Here is a 20,018-nt window from a genome sequence, read left to right as displayed (position 1 = left end):
CAAAGTGAAGATTGGATGAGATTGCATCAAAGCTAAGCAGTGGTGAGGTATCCGTAGTATCAATATAGTAGAGGAGTAATGACCTGGGTGGCAGACTGAATGTCCCTCCACGATTATTGTACCATTGTTCATAGCACGAGCGCACCACGAGCAACCTGAGGTGAATAGCAGCCCTTTGGCTCCTCTTCCTTTTCCTTTATTTTGTCACATCGACCTCATCTTCACCTCCATCGGCTGCGCTTCTTCTTTTTGCCACCGCTCTCTCCTCTATATCTACCACTCTCCCTCTACATCCACCACTCTCTCCTCTCTCTCTACATCCACATCGCTCCACGCCCGCCATCGATCTATTGTGACGCGCTTCCCACCTCCAACACTCTGGTACGGAATCCCTTCTCCCGACAACTCTTGCGGCGCCATCACTAAACTTCAAGCAGAGGAACACCCTCCATCTTCGCGCAACCACCCACGTTGCACACGCCTCCTCCTCAATTCTATTTTCTCATTGACACCCCACAATGTCCGACGCCGGTCAACCCTCTCCAAACGGTGCAGACAACCCCGCCGCCGCTGGGGGGAATGAGCATTTGAACATAAAAGTGACGGACGGAAATAACGAAGTCTTTTTCAAGATCAAGAGGAGTACAAAGCTCGAAAAACTGATGAAGGCGTTCTGTGAACGTCAGGGAAAAGATCCCCGATCTGCCAGGTTTCTTTTCGAAGGACAGAAAGTGCAAGGTCAGGATACACCGGAGATCGTAAGTCATGCTCCTTGCCTCATATCCCCTCCTCCAAGTATTAGTCATACTAGATCGTCCCATCGCGCAATGGGCTGAAGCGACACTGACCGCTTGTCTACAGTTGGAGATGCAAGATGGCGATTCGATCGAAGTTCACCAGGAGCAGATTGGCGGTGGTGCGTGAGAGCGCGGATAGTGATGGTGATGCGATGGGGCAGTCTGACGCGGCAGGAAGCAACTACGTACCATTGCATGGTAGGACGACACTTGCTACGAATGGGACGAGATTGCATCAGTGCACGATTACGAGAGGAGAAGACTTTTTTGCTTAGTTGCATGGGCTGGAGATGCAGACAGGCGCTCAGGTTTGAGCTGGAGGGTCACTGGACGCTGGGGAATGCAATCAATGATATCCAGAAAACTCTGGCCTGTGTGGCCCTGTTTCCCATTCAGTGCTGTCTTTTGTCCCATGATCGATCCCGATGTTGAGTTTTTCCAGCCTCTAACCTATCTATACTTCCAACGGGCTACCTTTCCCTACGGACACAATGCGCGCCGGTTCAGTTGGGGGCACACTCGGCACTCTTTGTCACAATTTGTCACTCAGGAAGCAGGCATAGCAGGATAGCTACCGTTTTGTATAATTACATCGTCTAGACTGTCATGTATAGATTGCGCCTAGCGAACACCCTTTTCGCCGCTCATCCCCTATGTACTCTCGGCAGTGGTTCTCGAGTCAGTCAGAATGTATGCACAACTGGGGACTCTGGCGAACGCTTCCAGGCGGGGGAGGAGGTGAACATTAGAGGTCACTCATCCCAGACTGCGGCCTTCGCCTTTTCCTCGGCCTCTCTTTCCCGCTCCTTCTCTTCCTTTTCTTTATTTCTCCGTCTGAGTTCCTGCTCTCTGACAGCCCGGTCGTATTGTCTCTGTTCCTCTGTCTTCTTAGGAGGCTTGATACCCAAGCCCGCTGCAATGAGTCGACTTGCTGTTGCCGTGGTGGTCTCTGGCCTCCTTTGCTCGCGGTCGATATCAGTGGGAGTCGAGGGACTGGGTGCGCCGTAAGGCTTCGGACGACCGCCCCCCAGCACTTGGGCAGGAGCCCAGTCAATGTGCTGGTCAGCATTTTCGGGAGAAATGGGTGTTGGCGGAGGTGGCTTCAGTGCTGGGTCTTGGGACATGGCGGGTTTCAGCTCGGAGCCTGCTCCTTCTGTGGGTGTCGGAGTGTCATCAAGCGAAGAGAGGTCGTCATCTTCCCAGGACTCAACTACCTCATCCTTCTTCGGCAGACCCTTGCGTTTTGGCTTGGGCTTGGGCACAGTAGGCAGGTCTATGTGCAGGCTGGCCAGCTTGGACTCCATCTATGGGAGCTTGGGAGCTTGGGTGATTTGTCGGAATGGATGTGGGCAGGTCGACAAGCAGCTTTCACTAGGGTTAACGACGACTGCCTGGTGCAAAGAATATGACGGGGACGAGCTTGCAGCCAACATCAGGTGATACCTTACGGGTAAGGTAGCAGCTGCATTTGGCCGGACCTCAACCTGCTCATTATCTGACGAAGCACAAGAGCATGGGGAGCAGCTAGCCACTGCACTGCATGGTTACGAAAACGTCACTTATACGCGACAGAACATGACGAATTATCGCAGGGAGGGGGGCACCACCAGGGGAGAAACCTCAAGCGGGACCCGGGGCAATGACATACTAAGGTACCTTAGGTACGTAGTACGAGTACAGTACCTACCTACCTCCGAAGTGCAATAGTACCTAGGTCTAGGTATCTACCTCAGGTACTTTAGTGCCCCAACTTTCTCTTGTACTATAACAATATCGGTGCCGAAGTGCCTACCAGGTACCTACCTAGTACCTAGGTTTGGCCCCTTGAGTCCCTGACTACGTATTGACTCTGGAGTACGGATCTGTACGGAGTAACATACCTCGGAGATCTTGCCTGTACCTGACCTTGGGCCGCGGTCGACACTGACCCCCGCTTTAGCCATGAATATCGTCGAAGACCTGGTTGAACAGTGTGTTGTCGAAGACTCGATGGCAAGCTGTTTGCCGGCGGATGTCGACCTCCACACAACAACACCAGACGGTGAGATTTTACCTTATGAAGGTATCTACTACGAGTACCTAGGTACCTACGTTGCCCTGACCCTCTCCAACAATCTCCAAAATCTCCAATGCCCATCTCCGGTCTCGCGAGATCACTGGTGGCCCTAAGCCTCTCGGAACGACCTTAGCGTCTCGGACAAGTCGACCGTCTGCGGTGTCGTGCATCTCGATGATGGCCGATCATCCTCCACCTCCATTCTTCTCTTCTGCCGAGATCGGGTTTGTTGGAACAACTTAGTTGGGCTTGTCTCCAGCTACAAGAGACGGTGCCGGACGTCTCGTACCCGTCTCCGCATTGCTATTGCGTATGTATATGTGCGGTTCCCCTCATTTGGTTGTCGAAATCTACGATAGTGCTATCGTTTTCACGAATCAACAAATACCCATTAGTCTACCCTCTACCGCGATTTCTTGTTTCTCCCGGGTCGTGAGCACGGGGTGGCTGACCTCACTCCTCCGCGGTTCTCCGAGTGATGTCGAGGGTTATATCGACGAGAGGATTCCGATCCCAGATAGCTTCACAACGAGCTCTGCACAAACATAGCACCTACGGCAATGCGTTTCCGTTCACAACTTCTGCCAACCGGCAATCCTACGCCGACACCATCCACAATCTCAAGATAGGCAAGCACACTCGCGTGCTATACCAAGGATTCACCGGGCGTCAAGCCACCATGAATGCCAAAGAATCTCTGGACTGGGGTACCAACATTGTCGGGGGAGTCAAGCCCGGATTCGAGGGTGAACATCTGGGTTTGCCAGTCTTGCCTTCTGTGAGAGTGGCAGTGGAGAAGCTCAAGCCGGACGCCAGCGCTATCTACGTGCCAGGAGACGGGACCGTTGCGGCACTGGAAGAGGCTATCGAGAATGAGATCCCTCTCATCGTGGCTGTTGCAGAGCATATTCCACTACATGATACATTAAGGATCCACGAGATGCTCCGCACCCAATCAAAAACACGGTTAGTTGGGGCTAACTGCCCAGGCATCATCAACGTTCAAGGCCGCTGTCGGCTGGGGTTCCAGCCTCTTCCCTTTTTCACCGAAGGTAGAGTCGGGATTGTGGCCAAATCAGGTACTTTGAGTTACGAAGCCGTAGCTTCGACCACACGCGCTGGCCTTGGCCAGACTTACTGCATTAGTATGGGCGGCGATGTTCTCGCCGGCACGAATTTCGTCGAAGCATTTCAGGTCCTGGTGGAAGATGAATACACTGAAGGCATCATCATGATAGGCGAACTCGGAGGCAGTGCTGAGTTGAGAGCAGCAGAGTGGATTAACAACTACAATCGCCGAATAGCCAACCCCAAACCCTTTATGGCTCTGATTGGGGGAATTCAGGCGCCCCCTGGCCGGATCATGGGTCACGCCGGGGCATGGGCAGCTCCTGGAGAAGCCAGCGCTGCACAGAAGATCAAGATTTTAGAAGACGTTGGAGTGACTGTGGTCGACCATCCTGAAAAACTCGGCGCCGGAATGAAGACGCTACTGGCTGAACGAACGTGGGCTGGAACTCAAGATAGAACGGCTGCTGGTGCGGGTCAACGGAGAGGATACCACACGGCACCGCGCAGACCTAAGGCGTTTGACCCAGGCAAATCGGTGGTAGAACAGCGCCGGAGACTGTACATCAAGCAGTCACAGGCATTCGATATGTTGAACGCAAGGGGAGTTCCCACGGTGGTCTCTCCCACAATTCATGAGGAGAAATTCATCGCAATTTCTATCGATCGAGAGATGCGGCAGCCTTGTATAATCGCATCACCGACCACAGATCCTTCACAAGCTTTCCAGCTATCTCGGAAGTTCCCTTTTGCATACGGAACAGATGCCCCGACCTCTCCGGACATGCTTGAAAAGGTATCTTCACACCTGGGCGTTTCTGGGAAGTGTCAACCAGCTCTTGGGAAGCTCATTGCTGGACTTGTCGACCTCTTCATGTCTAAAGAGGCATTCGTGCTTCAAACCAAGGTTGTCATGGGTGAAGAAGGGACCCTGCAGGTTCAAGGCGCGAAATTTGGGTTCGACGATGCCGCTTTCCGCAGTTCGAAGCGGCAGGCTGATATTCATGCTTTGAGAGACTTCCAGAGTGAGGTTCCTGAGGAGGTCGAAGCTGAAAATGAAGGCATGATCTATGTGAAGCTGGCGGGCGAGGGCAGTATCGGGACCATTGTCAACGGAGCCGGGCTGGCAATGAACACGGTCGATGCCCTCGTTGCCCGAGGTGGCCATCCTGCGAACTTCATGGACACGGGGGGCAAGGCAACGTCCGAGACGATCAAAGCTGGTTTTAGGATCGTCACGTCGGACCCGCGGGTTAAGTGCATCTTTGTTAATATCTTCGGTGGACTTACCCTGGGTGACATGATTGCCAACGGCATCCTGATGGCCTTTAGAGATCTCGACTTGAAGGTTCCCGTTGTGGTTCGAATACGCGGAACGCGTGAGGCGGAAGGACAGAAGCTCATCCGGGACAGCGGCCTCAAGCTTGACGCTTTCGGTAGGTCATCAAGAATTGCCAACTCACTTCAAAGCCTGTCGCTGTGGCTAACCGATGTGCTCGAAACCAGACTCCTTTGAAGAAGCGGCAGCCCGGGCGATCGCGATTGCAGCAGGTACAGAAAAGATGGAGTAAAGCATCTGGATTTCAAGATTTCTCTGCGATATGTTGGTTGGTATGCGTAATGCTTAGCATCTTGCATTTTGCAGGCACATAGGAGGACTCACAGGTAAGGAGTTTGGACGCATTCGGCTTTGCCGGCTCTTGAATCTACTTGCATGCTGGGAGTAGATGGGTGTCCCTGTTATTGCGCAGCAAAAGACGGTCGAGCCACAGACCAGGAGCCATTCGCTCTCTGACATGAAGCTACCGAATGTGCAAGTCGAAGCAATTGGAATAGACAGGCTCGTACGGAGCACATTGGGTATAGATCCCTCTCACTGGAGGCAGCCTGCGCCCGAGCGTGCCTGATACTGCTGACTCGGCACTAAAGGATTCGACTTGGGGCACAAGGGGGATTTATGGGGGAGCGACACACCAAGACGACGAATACCCCAATCAGGCCGACAACATATTGGACGATGCTCAGATACTCCCTCGGCACTCCGTAGTGTGTAGTAGGGCTAAGGCTAACGGACAAGGACCAGGATCTGACCTGGCTGGTCTCCTCGCCGTGCTGACTCTGGTACCACGGCACGTAACCTTATATATACAATCGTCCGCCAGCCCCGAAACAGAGAATGGCCAGTATTAGGTAGGGAGAGAGAGGACTCGAGAGTTGATTTCGCCTCCATCTACCGTATTGTGTGATCAATAAAACTGCGTCTCAGTCTCGACCAGGAACAAATAACGTGTTCTGCCACCATGGACACTACATCGGCTTACCCCCTCCCCCTCTTCTCGAACCTGACCGCATCGTCGTCGCAGCAGATCTCTGGTCTGTCGAGGTTCTGGTCGTACTACCTGTTACCTGTCCTTGTTGCCTATCCGCTCCTCTGCCGGGCCTTACGATTCCGACGCATCAGGGCGTTGCAAGCCAAGTACAAATATGGCAGTCCGGCACATCCATCCTTTGAAGGCATGACGGCCGACGAGGCGCATGATATTGTCCAGGTCGTGCATGATTTCGAATTCCCCGCCTTGTTCGACAAAGGCTTGCAGTTTGCCCTTTTTCGCACCTACGGCATTCCGACCATCAGCGATCTACTCGTCAAGACAGGCCAACTGTCCATGTCCAAGAACGTGCCGCGGCGGTATGCCGACACCACCGTCTTACTCTCTGACATATACGGCGGTGATCCCACAAGCGACCGATGCATTGCCGCATATGCTCGATTGAACTATTTGCATGGCCACTATATCAAACAAGGCAAAATTTCCAACGACGACATGTTATACACGCTGTCGTTGTTTCTCAACCAGCCGGTGGAATGGATCAACCGTTATGAGTGGAGACAACTCACCGATCTCGAGGTGTGTGCCATGGGGGTCTTCCATAAAGCTATGGGCGATGGCATGGGTATCTCCTTCAAAGTGCTGCCGTCGTACTCCACCGGCTGGAAGGACGGCCTCCATTTCTACCGCGAGCTCGACGCCTGGGCCAAGCAGTATGAAAGAGGCCATATGGTTCCCAGCCAGAGCAATTACGACACCGCCGTCGAGACGCGGAAACTCATCCTGAGTACACAGCCCACCTTCATCAGAGGTGTCCTTACGAAGATGGTCAGCGCTCCCTTGGACGATCGACTGAGGGAGGCTATCATGTTCGAAGAGGCCCCGTCCTTATACATCTCACTTTTCAATGGCTTCATGGCGTTGCGAAGATTCTACTTGAGACACTTGTCGCTTCCGAGACCATGGTTCAGCACGACCCAGTTATTGACCCAAGAACCCGACAAGAGTGGGCGAAGGTATATTCTCTGGTGGGACACGATGCCAGTGTATGTCAGACCAACCCTATGGAATCGGTGGGGCCCTGGGGCACTTGTCAGCATGTTGCTTGGTGTGCCTCGTCCTGGCGACGAAGGCATGCACCCTGAAGGATTCGAAGTCAAGGATGTAGGCCCAACAGTGTTCGTCGGGAAAGGGGCAAAGGAGATGGAGGCGACCAAGGAGAAGCTGAGAGAAACCAGCACGGGTGGCTGTCCCTTCAACGTCCGACGAGAGACGTAGCCCTTGAGCTCTGTGCCGATGCTAGAAAAAAGCACAGAATGTAGTATTGAGATCGTGCGCCCTGTGACTCGGCGGATACGAAGGAGAAGAAAGGTTTGCAATGGATGTTATCTGATCAATATGGACCTTCGGGCGGGCATCTCCAGGCTTAGGATGGGGTTGACCGAGCCCGACGCGAACCGCGCCTAGCCAGACATCCTGATCACAGGCTTCAAAGTACAAAAGTCTGGCTGTAGGGTGTCTCCAATTCCCCTCTGCCTCTGCATCCAGTCAGGTGGCATTCCAATTGTATACGAGCACTCGGAGTGTCTGGTACATTACCACATAATCACCAAAAATGGCGGGCTCCTGTAGTAGAACCCTGCTCTCTCTTCCTCGTCACTCCCTACCCGGATCTGCTCCTACCTCGTCGTCTTCTTCGGCCTCTCAGTCTATCCGCAGATTCCATTCATCGCCCGCCGCAATGTCGACTCTTGCTGCGTTCAAGATCCCCAACATCGCCAATGAGCCCAACAGACACTATGCCAAAGGCTCTCCAGACCGGGAAGGCCTTGTGGCTGCAGTAGCTGCGTTTCAAGCCAGGGCGCCTATCGACGTTCCTCTGGTGGTCTCCGGCAAATCCATCAAGACTTCTACCATTCTCACCCAGAACAACCCCTCCTCCCACTCCACCACCATCGCCAAATACTCCAATGCCTCCAGTGACGACGTCAACAACGCCATCGAGGGAGCCCTTGCCGCGAAGCCCGCATGGGAATCTCTCCCATTCGCCGATCGGACGGCCATCTTCCTCAAGGCGGCCGACCTCATCAGCACAAAATACAGATATGAGATCATGGCCGCGACAATATTGGGACAGGGCAAGAACGCATGGCAGGCCGAGATCGATGCGGCTGCTGAGTTGGCTGATTTCTTGAGATTCAATGTCAGATACGCAGAAGAGCTATACGCTCAGCAGCCACCTTACAATTCTCCGGGCATATGGAACAGAGTCGAGTACAGACCCCTGGAAGGATTTGTCTACGCCATCTCTCCGTTCAATTTCACCGCCATCGGCGGAAACCTGCCAGGCGCCCCGGCGCTGATGGGTAATGTGGTGGTCTGGAAGCCGAGTCCCTCGGCCATCGCCTCAAATTACTTGGTCCATCAGATTCTGCTAGAAGCTGGTCTTCCTGCAGGCGTGATCCAGTTTGTCCCAGGCGATGCTGAAGAGGTGACTAAGGTTGTCCTTTCACACAAGCAATTCGCTGCCCTGCACTACACCGGCTCGACGGCTGTCTTCCGCAAACTGTACAGTCAAATTGGCCAGGGTATCGGCGAGGGCAGATACAAAGGATACCCTAGGATCGTGGGAGAGACTGGTGGCAAAAACTTCCATTTGGTCCACAACAGTGCAGACATTGACAACGCAGTGGTGCAGACTGTCCGCGCAGCTTTTGAGTACCAAGGTCAGAAGTGTAGTGCTTGCTCCCGGTTGTATGTGCCGTCGTCGATCTGGCCAGAGTTCAAGTCCAAGCTGATTTCAACGACGCAAAAATTGAAGATCGGACCGCCAGAGGACTTTGGCAATTTCATCGGCCCGGTCATACACGAGGCCAGCTTCAAGAAACTATCCGGAGTCATCGATGCCGCAAAGAACGATAAGGATCTCGAGCTACTCACCGGTGGCAAGTACGACAGTTCCAAGGGATATTTTGTGCACCCCACCATCTACGAAACCAAGGATCCGGAACACAAGAATCTGAAGACCGAGTTCTTTGGCCCCATCTTAACAACCTACGTGTATGATGACTCGAAGCTGGATGCCTTTGAGCAAGCCTGCAAACTGGTAGACAGCACTTCCGACTATGGTTTGACTGGGGCCATCTTTGCGCAAGATCGTGCTGCCGTTAGATATGCCGAGGAGGCATTGAGAAACGCCGCTGGCAACTACTACATCAACTGCAAGTGCACAGGTGAGACGACATCCATTCCTGACCGGTAAGTGAAATAATGGCTGATCAGTTCACAGGTGCCGTTGTTGGCCAACAACCTTTTGGCGGGGCGAGAGCATCGGGGACGAACGACAAGGCCGGCTCGGCTGCTATTCTGTCGCGCTTTGTGAGTATGAGGGCACTGAAGGAAGAGACTCTCCCGACGACAGAGGTGGAATATCCTTCCAATGAGGTGTAAGATGCACCAGACGATGTTATGTATACCTCACGCTGTGCCAGACAGACTCCATGGACAATGAAAATGGCTTGAATGGGTGGAGCGATATCCACTGGCAGAGAGTAAGATATTCTATTGTACAGTAGTCTCCTCAACAGGAGTAAATATGTTAATAACCTCTAACGCAGGTGCGCGAGGAGAGGCTGATATCACGTGTTTCGCTGTTGGCGTGCCAGACACTGCTGGAGACTGTGATTTCAGGGGCATCATGGCAGCCTGCTGCCAGTGGGCCTTGACTCCCCACGGCCTAGCGCCTTCTTCACCGCCTTTGGTTTGTACTAGTACTAATATCACTAGTACCTAGTACTAGTACGGATACCTATCGCGCTGCGCAGCCAAAACAAAAGCCTTGGCGAAACCGCCTCCCCCTTCAAGTTTGTTGATTGAGCGAGGCCATTTCTCTCTGCTGCCCACAACCAACTGCACCAACTACCACTACCACTACTACAACCTCACAACCTTCTGACATCCTCCTCAGTGTAGCTCCTTGTTTGTCATCTTCATCTCTCCAGTCTTCGATATCCCTTCCAGCTACTCTTTGAATCCGTCAACATGCGTGAGATCGTAAGTTATCTTGCTACCCGCAGCCTGCGCTACGCGTCTTTGGACCTGTTTACCCCTTTGCTTTGTCGTGACCCCGCCATCGTTGAACCTTTGTGACCAACAACTGACTCGACCTCTCAAAACAGGTTCACTTGCAGACGGGCCAATGTGTATGTCACTACAATATCTCTTCTCACCTCGATACAGACTGACAAACCTAGGGTAACCAAATCGGTGCTGCCTTCTGGTACGCAGTCCTGAGACGCGACGATGGCGACCACAATCCATCTAACAAGAGCACAGGCAAATCATCTCCGGAGAACATGGCCTTGACGGCTCTGGAATGTATGTGCAGCACCATTGGCAAGCTTAAGAGCGGAACTGACAAATTTAGCTATCATGGCACCTCTGATCTCCAACTCGAGCGTATGAACGTCTACTTCAATGAAGTACGTACACCGACCCTATCCCTTGAAATCCACCCACTTATTCTCTTCTAGGCTTCTGGAAACAAGTATGTGCCTCGTGCAGTTCTCGTCGATCTCGAACCCGGCACCATGGACGCCGTTCGAGCTGGTCCATTTGGTCAACTCTTCCGACCTGACAACTTCGTCTTCGGCCAGAGTGGTGCTGGTACGAACTCCTGTTATCCAAAAATCAAGCGCAGAGAAGTAACAGGCATATAGGAAACAACTGGGCCAAAGGTCATTATACAGAGGGTGCGGAACTGGTGGACCAAGTCCTCGACGTGGTTCGACGTGAGGCGGAGAGCTGCGATTGTCTCCAAGGTTTCCAGATCACTCACTCCCTGGGTGGTGGTACCGGTGCTGGTATGGGTACGCTATTGATCTCCAAGATCCGCGAAGAGTTCCCCGATCGAATGATGGCCACCTTCTCGGTCGTGCCATCTCCCAAGGTCTCCGACACCGTCGTTGAACCATACAATGCGACCCTCTCGGTTCACCAACTGGTTGAGAACTCCGACGAGACATTTTGCATTGACAACGAGGTACGATCACACAGACTCCAGGTTGATTCTTTGCACTGACACTGTGTTTAGGCGCTCTACGATATCTGCATGCGTACTTTGAAGCTGGCGAATCCTTCGTATGGCGACCTGAATCACCTTGTCTCAGCAGTCATGTCCGGCGTTACCACTTGCCTGCGTTTCCCTGGACAATTGAACTCTGACCTCCGTAAACTTGCCGTGAACATGGTTCCATTCCCACGTCTTCACTTCTTCATGGTCGGGTTCGCCCCTCTCACCAGCCGTGGGGCAAATTCTTTCCGTGCTGTCACAGTTCCAGAACTTACACAACAAATGTTCGACCCGAAGAACATGATGGCCGCTTCGGACTTCCGCAATGGTCGCTACTTGACCTGCTCGGCCATTTTCCGTGGCAAGGTTAGCATGAAGGAAGTCGAAGATCAGATGCGCAATGTCCAGAACAAGAACAGCAGCTACTTCGTTGAATGGATCCCGAACAACGTGCAGACCGCGCTCTGCTCCATTCCGCCACGCGGTTTGAAGATGTCTTCGACTTTCGTTGGCAACTCCACTTCTATCCAGGAGCTGTTCAAGCGTGTCGGGGATCAATTCACTGCCATGTTCCGTCGCAAGGCTTTCTTGCATTGGTACACTGGTGAGGGTATGGATGAAATGGAATTCACAGAGGCCGAGTCCAACATGAACGACCTGGTCTCGGAGTACCAACAATACCAGGAAGCCAGCATCTCGGAGGGCGAGGAGGACTATGGCGAGGAGGAGGCGCCCTTGGAGGAGGAAGTGTAAATTGCTTTCATCAAAGGGGCACATATGTGTCTCGTGCACACTGACGAAATGATTGTGTCGTGTTGTCAACTCAGGCCTTGACCATTGATTGGTTTTGTTTGGCCATCAACCAACCCTTTTACTTTGTCCAGAGCGTAGCAGGGAGTTATGATGGATTAAAGACGGACACGGGACAGGGTCAAGATCGATCCAGGCAGCCTAGTAAGCATGCTGGCGGAATCCCGAATTCAGGTCGCAGCAGCGAAGATTTTAATCCAATGAATAAAACCATGGCAGGGCATAAAGCCGAAATCGAGCCTTCCTTGATGTTTCATCAGGTGGATGCGCGGTGGATGTGTTTTCGTAGGTTTCGAGTCTTCGACGTAGAGATGATGAACAATAAGAAAACGTCACAGCTCTCGGGAATATATAATATATATATAAGGTAGGCACCAAGTAGTAACACAACATTTAGACTCGACATCCATCTATATTCAACCGCATTTCCCTCTCGAATTGCTTCAACTTCGAGTTTTGGGATAAGGCCATTTACAATTATCATGGTACGCCAATTTGACATCTTCAATGGCTAGACTTTGCCTTGTGTATGGAGCATCGACCGCTAATTCATCTGTCAGGGTCGTTTACAAGATGATCTGAACACCAAACCTCCTTGCCACGCTAGAGCGGTAACACACACACTCTCCCGGACCTCATCCTGTGCTCGCTTTGCTGACCTTGAATATTCCCGCAGTGTGCTATTCAAGGTATGTTGAGCATTGCGGCAGATACTCATGTCTTGACCGACGCCCTCCGTACCAGGATTATCGACTTCGTGTCCGGACGCTGATCAGACTCTCTTGCTTCGGAAAAGACTGCCTGCAGAAGAACAACTACAAAGAGGAAAAGTGCCAATCAGCAGTAGATGCTCTGTATGACTGCTGCAATGAATTCTACAATCAACAGGGCGACGAGGCCACTACACCTTCCTGTCCGAAACCCAAGTTGCTACGGCTGAAGATCCAGCAACGTGGACAGAAGTGATCACTTTGAGGAAAAGAACATACGCACTCCAAACGGTTCGGCCGTTAGATCTGGATCACCAGGCAGAGGTTAGACTGCGCGGATTCCCGGCGTTGCATATCCAAGGAACATTCTATCAGGCTAAGACGGGCTGTATGTAGCATATCGACTTTTTTCTGTCTGAACCATCATCCCTTCTTTCGGAGGTCTGGCCAGCTGAATAGCGAATGCAGGCTATTTTCTTAGGCAGTCGTGAGCACGCAAAGAGACCCCGTAGGATCTGAACAAACATTGAAGGAAATAAAAGGTCTGTTCCGAGACTCTAATGACCACCTTGAGACATTGTTGGAGAAGAAAAAGAAGAAGAAACCGAGCAGAATCGTGGGAGCGGCAGTTTTATGAAGAATTGTTCGCCCAACGACCGTTTTGGGCCTAGCGCCTCAAGCCTGCGCGTCGTTCTGTCGCGTTGTTAAGTCGAATGTGAAGAGACTCGGCCGTTCTCGAGAACTCGACTTGGCCATTGACAGGCATCTCTGCTTCCAAACGTCCCTGACCCAATAGGCCTTCTTGATTGTAATTGCTGGCCATGGCTCCCATCACTAGGTCATCTGTCCATGGAAGACCTACAGACCGGTCGCAGGTGAGCTCCTACCGCACTTCAAAACACTGTCGTAGCGAATGTGCTGACTCCCGACAGGACCGATTCGAGGAGCCCCTCTTGCCCAGTGACGAGGAAATGGCCGACAACTATGAAGCCGAGTCTTCACAGGAAGGTGCGATACTTTCTTCCCGGTGCCGGTTCTATAGCCGTCGACAAGCCTTTTCAGTCGAGGGCGACGGATCTGGAGCTGAAATGCTGATCAATACAACAGATCCTCAGTCCCCCTACCAATCTACTGCACAAGAGATTCTTCGACCTCTGCAAGACACCGCCGATCGAGTAAGCAAGCAAGTCGAGGAGTTTGCCAAAGCACTGGACAAATTTGTGGCCAATCGAGAGCCCACTGATGGCTCACTCTGGGAAGATGCTTTGGTACTGTTGGACCGCTACAGCAAGATTGCTCAAATCAGGAAAACAATCACAGCGGCCGATGACTCGGATTCCCAGACGCAGACGCAGACACAGAAGGTCCTACTGGAATCCGATCTATGGGGGCTAATTCGAAACTTGCTGTATTGCAACTCTCCTGACACGCTCAACAGCGCCCAGATTGCTCAAGAATCAAGGCTAGGGGGTCTTCACCGCTATTCAGGCAACATCGAACTGTGGACAGCCTTTCTGGACTCTGACGTGGTCGCCCAGCAATATGAATGCATATTGGCATGGTTGCAAGACAGAGCAGCTGATACTTCGCCGCCTATTCAAACCCAACTTAAGACCCTGCTGGAGAAATCGGAGCGAGGGGAGGGCGTCTGGAGTGCTGGACCCGTCTACACACAGACTGCGATTAAGCAACAGAAACGAACCCGAGCCTTGTCAGGGCCGCTGGACCCTTCAATCCAAAATCTTAACCGCTCTCATGCGCGGAAAGGCGATCGCAAATCCCTCGTTGCACAACTGGATCCTGATTCTCGAACCCGCGAGTCGGCTGTGCTACAGGAAGAGGACGAGTATTACGAGCAGGCGGCTTGGCGAACTTGTTGGGAAATGCTGCGGCGGGGTCAAACAGGCGCAGAGATTCAGTCATGGTGGGCGGAACGGAGAGAGGTATGGCGGTATGCCGTCGTGCGAGGCTGCAGCCCGAATATGGGTGAGATGGCAAATTCACCGTGGCTTCGTATACTCAACCTCGCATCGAACGCAGAGTGGTCGGAACGTTGTTACAGTCTTACTCGAAACCCAGCTATTCTTGATGTCTACCAAAAAGCCGTCTACGGTGTCCTTTGTGGTGAGATGGAAGTCTCCAAGTCGGCGGCAAAAACGATCGATGACCACCTCTTTGTCATCTTCAATGCCCTTCTGATCCAGCGATATCAACACTACATCCAAGCTTATCGACACAAACTGGGCAACCCCGAGGCCATTGTATACCATCCGCAACCTTCGGCAATCACTCAGATTCGACAGTATGCCGGCAAGGCTCCCTCAGAGCCGACGACCAAGGACGAGACTCATCTCCCGCACAAGCTGTTGGAATTGACTATTGTGTCAAAAGACTTCGACACGTTTTTTGTTGGCATGGGAAAGGCTGCTGCTCAGGTGGCCCATGCCACCGGTCTAGGATCACACCTCATGAAAGACAACGATGATGATGTCAGTGATGTTGCTCGGATAAACGCTCAAGATCAAGACTCCGTCCGCATGGTTGTTCACCTGCAACTGTTACTCCGGGCGCTGGGCTTCCTGGAATCGTCCTACACGAGCCATGAGTATGAGATGGAGAACAATATCGCCAGTTATATTGGCTGGTTAGAACGCGAAGGCAAGTTCTCCTTGCTTCCTCTGTACGGCTCCAAATTGTCCGAACAGAGAAGACCGCGCGTTCTAGGAGCAATTCTGATCAACGTGACGGATCGTCGAGAGCGTGATTTGCAAGTCAAGCTCATGAAACAGTACCACATCGATATTTCAGAGGTTGCATATGGTATTTTCTGGCTTGCCAATATGGATACAATCAAAAGACTTCGCAACATGACGGAAATCCCGACCCCGCCCCGGATTACAGTCCCAGGGGCCACGACCAGCACAGCCCAGCTCAGAGTCCGCCCAGGCTTAATGGCCGGGGAGGTTTCGGATGCGGATGACAAGATTATTCGAAGTGTGGAATGGTATCGATATGTGGATGCGGAAAACTGGGGAAGTGTCGCCTGGTCTGTGACCGTTCTGTACAAAATGTTCCTGGTGGAGGGAAACTTTGTGGCTTTGCGCCAGCTACTGGACCGCGCCAGCTTGTCGGAGATTTCTCTCGCTGCTGTTGGGATGAATCTCAACTTTGCGGACGACGAGCCCCCCGCAGACGACGAGAAAGGTGAAGACGAGGAAACGGATGACGATCACATTCAACCCATCAGCCCGAGCCGCAAGCGAAAGGATCCGATGCCCGAACATCCCTTGGTAAAAGCAGGCACCGATCGCGGAACGTTAGCATACAAATCTCTGGTCTGGCGGCAACTGGAGCAGCTTGTCGCTGCTATCGACAGCCTAGATGTCTTCCAAGAGATCGCCGACAATCTTGAAGCGTGAGTGCCATCTGAGAATGTCTTGGAAAAGTACTAACGTTGAGCAGGAATCGAATGAACCCGGCAGCAGTACGATCGTGCAAGCGTGACATGAAGAAGGCGCTTGAGGACGTGCGGCAAGTCATGCAGCCTCTGTTTGACCCAGAGTTCTTGTGCCGGTCTCAGGATGATATGGAAGGGGTTTTACTGACAGCCCTCCGCAACCATTACATTCCCGAATGTATCCTAGCTTACAACAGTGTCTTGTACTGTGCAGGACACTATGTTTCTCGGGTGTGGTTGGTCGAGTGTTTGGAACTCTCCCAGCTAGTTGCGCAAAACCCCACGTTGACGGACGCTTTCGTCGAGGGTGGCCGGATGAAGGAACTTGTCAGGGCGTTTGCACTTGACAGCCGGGCGCTGCTGGAAGCAACGGAGCAGAGCGGATCGAAGACTAAAAAGATCAAGGCGGAAAAGGGAAACAGTGACATCTGGAAAGTCAGCTGGAAGCAACAAGGCCCCGTTGATCTGGAGGCCCTGGATTGAGGAAGGGAAGCTACGCTGGCTGATGACACTGGCACAGTACGTACTGCTCTCGGTTAAGCTGGGTTGGTGAATCACAACCGCGACTGTTACAGCCTTGAATGGGACTCGCATGGCGGGAATGGAGCGCTGTGTTGCATTCCATTCTGACTTGTCGTTGCTCGTGATTAGATCGGGACGTTGCGCACGTACCGAGACCGTGTGTGCATGCAAGCTAAGATGCCATCTACAAGGCGTGGTAAAAGACGATGGCGTGGTACATACCTATGTACGTATTAGGTCGTACCAACCAATTTCCATGTATTGCTTAGAGACATTGCTTACAGACTACTACCACTTATCCCCTAGGCCATTTGTAAGGAATCTTCTACAGGCCGCTGGGGTGATCAAAGGCAGGGCGGGCGGAGAGTTACAAACTGCACGGAGGATGGAGTAGGTAGTGTGTTAGTCATGCTGATGGGGCCATTGGCGTTCAGCCTTGAGATTGACATGCGCTACTAGTGCGCGATGCTGCGCCGCACCGCGATACGTTGCGATCATAAGGTAATACAAATGATTACCTACCTAATGCATATGTGTTGTCGAGTGAGTTTATCGGGATGATGATGACGACGCCGAGCGAGTGTCTTTATTACTCCGCGGAGGCATACGCTATACTATACCATAGGTACTGTAAGGTACATAAATGAATGGCTGTCCGTACATATATGTATGTGTATGGAGTACGGATACAGACTCTTAACATATATGGTACGGTAGGATCGCCGTCTGGCCTTAGGTCTGTTCCTCCTTTTCTTTTCAGACACTGCAGCATCCATCAAACCCGCCACTGCGACGACACATCCATCATACTCGCCACTCTGACGACACAGCCTTCCCGAGTGCACTGTAACACGCAACACAGAACACGAAACACGGCCGACACAGCCCTCGAGGCCTAAAGTTTGGAGTACGCGTCAACGCACCTCGGAGTGCCTTACTGTAAGCTGGATCGGTGCCTTAGGCTAGCCTAGGTACCATTTCTCAGCTCAGGATGACCGACACCACCATCCTCTACGGGCTCACAGCGCTGCCGGCCGACCAAGCGCTACAGAGGCCGAGAACGGGTAGTCCCTGTGCGATGGAGATGTCGTCGCTGCAGCCACCGCGGACGGCACTGGCAACGCGCGTGGCGGCGTATGCAAAGTCGAAACTCGACCCGGACACCTACCGGCACAGCCAGCGCGTGTACAGCTACGGCTGCGCCATTGCGCGGCAGTGTTTTCCCGAGTTTGGGCTGGCGCCGGACTCCGCGCTGGAGGAGACGTGGTTCCTGACGGCGATGCTGCACGACATCGGCACGAGCGCCGAGTTCTTGACCAACACGCGCCTCAGTTTCGAGTTCTGGGGCGCGTTCCATGCCTTGCAGATCTTGCAGAGGCCGGATCTCACGGCCGTCCCGGGTGCCGCGCAGCAAGAGAGCGTGGCGCCGCAGGAGCAGGCAGAGAGTGTGGCCGAGGCCATCATCCGGCATCAAGACATCCAGGACAAAGGGAGCATCACTTTGATCACGCGCCTCATTCACCTCGGCACCCTGCTCGACAATATTGGCGCCGGCGCCGAGTTGGTCCATCCCCAGACCATCGACAATGTCGTGCGCCAGTACCCCCGGCCAGGCTGGAGCGGTTGTTTCAAGCACACCGTGCACAGAGAGAAGGACTTCAAGCCCTACGCCATGGTCAGTCGCATCGAAGGATTCGAAGAACTCATCGAGAAGAACGGCGCTGCCGGTGGACTAATGGCCAAGTATGACTGACTGACTGACTGAATGCCCACCTGCGTGACGGTCCGCCAAAATTGGAAGAGTCATTGTTCTTGGTGTGATTGAGAGTGTTGGTCGAGATGAAGTAGTCTGATGCACAACACAGGTTGTGGCCATAGGGAGACAAATCATCGTTGCATACGTTTTGCATCATGTCTTTTTGCTGTTTTGCAACATGTTTTGTTCTCATTTGCATATTCGACCGGACTTTTGAGTCGGATTCAGTTCAAAGTATCCGTACCAGTGTCCAAGGAGGACAATAACTCCTCTGTACCTACAGGTAACTTTGTGCTTGACGGTTAACATGCTATGATGTCGGCTCCACGGTTGATGTCTGCTCCTTGCTTTTTGCTCGAAAACGTTGACAGGGGTCAGGGGCCGGGCTGGCGACCTCACTTTAAGCAAACCTCGTCCTTCGAATGAACCAAATTAAGGCTTCGGATCAAAACCTATGATAACGCGTCGGTAATCAAAGCCTACTACGAAGACAACTTCTCCACCTTCAAGATATTCAGGTTAAGGCGCTGCCCAGCTTCATGGCGTCTCCCTGGTGCAACGCCAAAGCCGTTGTTTGATCAAAGTCTTGTCGTGGGCGCCCATGTTTGTGTCTCCTAGAGATCCGAGCAGTGACTGGCGCTGGGATCTCCGCTGTATTATGAGGTGCCGATCTTGGCTCCCTACCCTTATCACAGCCGATGAGATTGTAGCAGATGTGATGTACGAGTACTGCTTAGTCGGTCCGAAAAGACGTCGGTCTCGCTTCAGACGAGGGACGGGGACCTGCGGCAAAAGGAGGATGGAGTCAACTGTGGAGGCAAATTGTGATACAACTCGATAGACCGGAGACGGTAGGTAAGAAAATAGAGCGGTATTCCTTCGTCAGCTGGGGCCTAGTCTCGTCAAGAGGCGATCCTAATTGACATACACTGGATTCCCCGAAAATGAGCAGTGGTGAGAGATGGATCGCTGACAGGGAGGGAGCCTGGTTGGCAAGGTCTTAGCACGGTGGCAGTGCAAAACGCCCTGGCCAGCATTTCATCTTTCAATTGGCTGAGAGCAGCGTCCAGCTGCAACGCCGAGATACAGTGGGAGTCGGGGAGGCGCTGTGAACCAAGCGGCGGGGCACGGGTAGAGTTGAGTTGTTTTTTCTCCTTTCTCTCCCGTCAGATGGAGGGTAGCCGCTGAGCAAGAAAAAGAAGGGTGTTGAGAATGGTGTACTCCGTATAACGGTGTTTGAAAGGGTCCAGCAACCCGTGCCACTGATCTGAGGGCGCAGGCAAGGCCTTAGGCATGGATCACTGACCAGCCTGGCGGCGGGAGGAATCTCCGATGGATTACCTTATTATTGTGGTCCTGTAGTACGGAGTACCTACTAGGTGCCTACGGAGTAGACAGTTATAGTACAGAGTGCGGATACAGTGTATTGAGAAAGCGCCTC

General features: G+C 52.7%; 8 protein-coding genes across 8 annotated transcripts; 7 read left to right on the top strand and 1 right to left on the bottom strand.

Moving 5' to 3' along the window:
* Positions 1–518: 518 nt before the first annotated feature.
* On the top strand, positions 519–924 carry A1O3_09637 (uncharacterized protein; the record flags this gene model as incomplete). Its single annotated transcript, XM_007739731.1, has 2 exons — positions 519–758; positions 862–924. The coding sequence occupies 2 exons, from the start codon at positions 519–521 to the stop codon at positions 922–924; spliced, it is 303 nt and encodes a 100-aa protein (XP_007737921.1).
* A 625-nt stretch (positions 925–1,549) lies between these two features.
* On the bottom strand, positions 1,550–2,101 carry A1O3_09636 (uncharacterized protein; the record flags this gene model as incomplete). Its single annotated transcript, XM_007739730.1, has 1 exon — positions 1,550–2,101. One exon carries the CDS (start codon positions 2,099–2,101, stop codon positions 1,550–1,552), a length of 552 nt encoding a protein of 183 aa, XP_007737920.1.
* A 1,230-nt stretch (positions 2,102–3,331) lies between these two features.
* A1O3_09635 (succinyl-CoA synthetase alpha subunit) lies at positions 3,332–5,437 on the top strand (the record flags this gene model as incomplete). The annotated part of the gene is made up of 1 exon (XM_007739729.1): positions 3,332–5,437. The coding sequence occupies one exon, from the start codon at positions 3,332–3,334 to the stop codon at positions 5,435–5,437; it is 2,106 nt and encodes a 701-aa protein (XP_007737919.1).
* Positions 5,438–6,221: 784 nt separating this feature from the next.
* Positions 6,222–7,529, top strand: A1O3_09634 (uncharacterized protein; the record flags this gene model as incomplete). Its single annotated transcript, XM_007739728.1, has 1 exon — positions 6,222–7,529. The coding sequence occupies one exon, from the start codon at positions 6,222–6,224 to the stop codon at positions 7,527–7,529; it is 1,308 nt and encodes a 435-aa protein (XP_007737918.1).
* A 463-nt stretch (positions 7,530–7,992) lies between these two features.
* A1O3_09633 (delta-1-pyrroline-5-carboxylate dehydrogenase, mitochondrial) lies at positions 7,993–9,701 on the top strand (the record flags this gene model as incomplete). The annotated part of the gene is made up of 2 exons (XM_007739727.1): positions 7,993–9,484; positions 9,541–9,701. The coding sequence occupies 2 exons, from the start codon at positions 7,993–7,995 to the stop codon at positions 9,699–9,701; spliced, it is 1,653 nt and encodes a 550-aa protein (XP_007737917.1).
* A 591-nt stretch (positions 9,702–10,292) lies between these two features.
* A1O3_09632 (tubulin beta chain) lies at positions 10,293–12,075 on the top strand (the record flags this gene model as incomplete). The annotated part of the gene is made up of 8 exons (XM_007739726.1): positions 10,293–10,304; positions 10,430–10,453; positions 10,505–10,530; positions 10,587–10,628; positions 10,678–10,732; positions 10,784–10,916; positions 10,970–11,292; positions 11,344–12,075. 8 exons carry the CDS (start codon positions 10,293–10,295, stop codon positions 12,073–12,075), a joined length of 1,347 nt encoding a protein of 448 aa, XP_007737916.1.
* A 1,588-nt stretch (positions 12,076–13,663) lies between these two features.
* A1O3_09631 (uncharacterized protein) lies at positions 13,664–16,782 on the top strand (the record flags this gene model as incomplete). Its single annotated transcript, XM_007739725.1, has 4 exons — positions 13,664–13,717; positions 13,775–13,850; positions 13,950–16,257; positions 16,305–16,782. The coding sequence occupies 4 exons, from the start codon at positions 13,664–13,666 to the stop codon at positions 16,780–16,782; spliced, it is 2,916 nt and encodes a 971-aa protein (XP_007737915.1).
* Positions 16,783–17,812: 1,030 nt separating this feature from the next.
* On the top strand, positions 17,813–18,574 carry A1O3_09630 (uncharacterized protein; the record flags this gene model as incomplete). Its single annotated transcript, XM_007739724.1, has 1 exon — positions 17,813–18,574. One exon carries the CDS (start codon positions 17,813–17,815, stop codon positions 18,572–18,574), a length of 762 nt encoding a protein of 253 aa, XP_007737914.1.
* Positions 18,575–20,018: the final 1,444 nt, after the last annotated feature.

Source organism: Capronia epimyces (genome assembly GCF_000585565.1).
Source record: "Capronia epimyces CBS 606.96 chromosome Unknown aczIQ-supercont1.10, whole genome shotgun sequence".
Classification (NCBI taxonomy): domain Eukaryota; kingdom Fungi; phylum Ascomycota; class Eurotiomycetes; order Chaetothyriales; family Herpotrichiellaceae; genus Capronia; species Capronia epimyces.
This window is presented reverse-complemented; position numbering and strand designations above follow the sequence as displayed.